The sequence below is a fragment of the Neopelma chrysocephalum genome, unplaced genomic scaffold, assembly GCF_003984885.1.
Source record: "Neopelma chrysocephalum unplaced genomic scaffold, ASM398488v2 Primary Assembly neopelma1_80775, whole genome shotgun sequence".
Taxonomy (NCBI): Eukaryota; Metazoa; Chordata; class Aves; order Passeriformes; family Pipridae; genus Neopelma; species Neopelma chrysocephalum.
In genome coordinates this window covers 1-2,287 of record NW_020912200.1, presented here as the reverse complement: position 1 = coordinate 2,287, position 2,287 = coordinate 1, and the positions used below count along the sequence as shown (strand labels likewise).

The 2,287-nt window shown below is 62.6% G+C and overlaps 1 protein-coding gene across 1 annotated transcript; it reads right to left on the bottom strand.

The window, feature by feature from the left end:
• Positions 1-143: 143 nt before the first annotated feature.
• Positions 144-2,272, bottom strand: LOC113979461 (nuclear receptor-binding protein 2-like; the record flags this gene model as incomplete). The annotated part of the gene is made up of 4 exons (XM_027706845.1): positions 2,266-2,272; positions 1,558-1,660; positions 1,122-1,172; positions 144-279 (listed from the first exon to the last, which is right to left on the bottom strand). Coding segments are annotated over exons 2-4 (285 nt in total), but the record flags the coding sequence as incomplete, so codon positions are not given.
• Positions 2,273-2,287: the final 15 nt, after the last annotated feature.

Here is a 2,287-nt window from a genome sequence, read left to right as displayed (position 1 = left end):
CCCTGGATAACGGGATAACAGGGGAGCAATTCCTGCAGCCCTGGGGCTCTCCCAGCTCTCCCCTGGATAACGGGATGCCAGGGGAGCAATTCCTGCAGGGAATTGGGATGGAGAGCAGCCCCCGCTCCCGGCTCCGAGCTCACCTTCCTGGTCTCCACGTCGAAGGGCTCCGGGGTGGGAGTCTTGGCTTTCTGGGGATCCTCCTGGGGCTGGGACAGCACCCGGGGCAGCGCGTGGGGTCTGGACACGGCGAAGTTCATCAGGGGGTAAATCCCGTTCCTGGGGCACACACGGGGGGCACGAGGAGCTGAGCACCGGCACTGCAAGGGGCACTGGGAGGGCACGGAGCGGGGATGGGCAGGACAGGGACATCATGGAGGGGACACCATGGAGGGGACAACAAGGAGGGGACAACACGGAGGGGATACCACGGAGGGGACACTAAGGAGGGGACAACACACCCAGCACCTCTGAGGGGGGGAAAGACACTCCCTGTGTGCCCAGACTGGATCCAGGGTCCGGGGGAGCCCAGGGCAGAGATGGGAGTGACTGGGAATGGAGATGGGAACAGGGATGGGAACGGAGATGGGAGCAGAGATGGGAGCAGAGATGGGAGCAGAGACGGGAGCAGAGACGGGAGCAGAGACGGGAGCAGAGACGGGAACAGAGATGGGAACAGAGATGGGAACAGGGATGGGAGCAGAGATGGGAACAGAGATGGGAATGGAGATGGGAACAGAGATTGAGATGGGAGCAGAGATGGGAGCAGAGATGGGAACAGAGATGGGAACAGAGATGGGAACAGAGATGGGAACAGAGATGGGAACAGAGATGGGAACAGAGATGGGAACAGAGAAGGGAACAAGGAAGGGAACAAGGAAGGGAACAAGGAAGGGAACAGAGATGGGAGCAGAGATGGGAACGGAGATGGGAACAGGGATGGGAACAGGGATGGGAACAGGGATGGGAACAGGGATGGGAACAGCTGGGAATGGAGATGGGAACAGAGATGGGAACGGAGATGGGAACAGGGATGGGAACAGGGATGGGAACAGAGATGGGAGCAGAGCTGGGAGCAGAGCTGGGCAGACACAGCCCGGCCAGAACCACCTCCAACCCACCTGACATCCTCCAAGAACTTGTCAAGCTCCAGGAAGGAAACCTCTGAGTACCTGGGAGAAGGAAGGCAGGAGGGATGTGAAGGATTGCTGGGCCCTGGCACTGGGATCTCCAGGCTGGAAGCAGGTCCCTGGCACTGGGATCTCGAAGCACGGCCCTGGCACTGGGATCTCCAGGCTGGGAGCAGCGCCCTGGCATTGGGATACCCCTGGCACTGGGATACCCCTGGCACTGGGATCTCCAGGCTGGGAGCAGCGCCCTGGCATTGGGATCTCCAGGCTGGAAGCACAGCCCTGGCACTGGGATCTCGAAGTAGGGCCCTGGCATTTCCAGGCTGGAAGCTGGGTCCTGGCACTGGGATACCCCTGGCACTGGGATACCCCTGGCACTGGGATGTCCAGGCTGGAATCACATTCCTGGGATGTCCCCCCTCCTCACCTCCACTGGGCTCCAGGCCTCCCCTCCCTGCGGATCTCGGCCATCACCATGTTCAGGTCCAGCTCCTTGATCTTCTCCTCCACCACGTTCTCTGGCATCAGATCTGGGGCAGGGGCAGAGGGGGGGGTGGGTTGGGGGGGTTCCTGGGGGGTGGGAGCTGCTGCCCAGACCCCCGGGAAGGGCTGAGTCTCTGCCTCCTCCCCGGCTCTGCACTGGGAATCCCGGGATGGGTGGGGTGGGAAGGGACCTGGAAGCCCATCCAGTGCCACCCCCTGCCATGGGCAGGGACACCTTCCACCAGCCCAGGTTGCTCCAAGCCCCGTCCAACCTGGCCCTGGACACTTCCAGGGATCCAGGGGCGGCCACAGCTTCTCTGGGCAACCTGGGACAGGGCCTCACCACCCTCCCAGCCAGGAATTCCTTCCCAGTATCCCAATATCCCACCTATCCCTGCCCTCTGGCAGCAGGAAGCCATTCCCTGTGTCCTGTCCCTCCATCCCTTGTCCCCAGTCCCTCTTCAGCTCTCCTGGAGCCCCTTCAGGCCCTGGAAGGGGCTCTCAGGTCTCCCTGGAGCCTTCTCTTCTCCAGGGGGACTCCCCCAGCTCTCCCAGCCTGGCTGGGTGGGATGAACCCCCCCCAGAGCCCCTGGAGGGTGTACCAGGACTCACAGTGATGGTTGAGCCCCCCCAGAGGTGTTTCAGGGCTCACACTGGTGGTTGAGCCCCCCCCC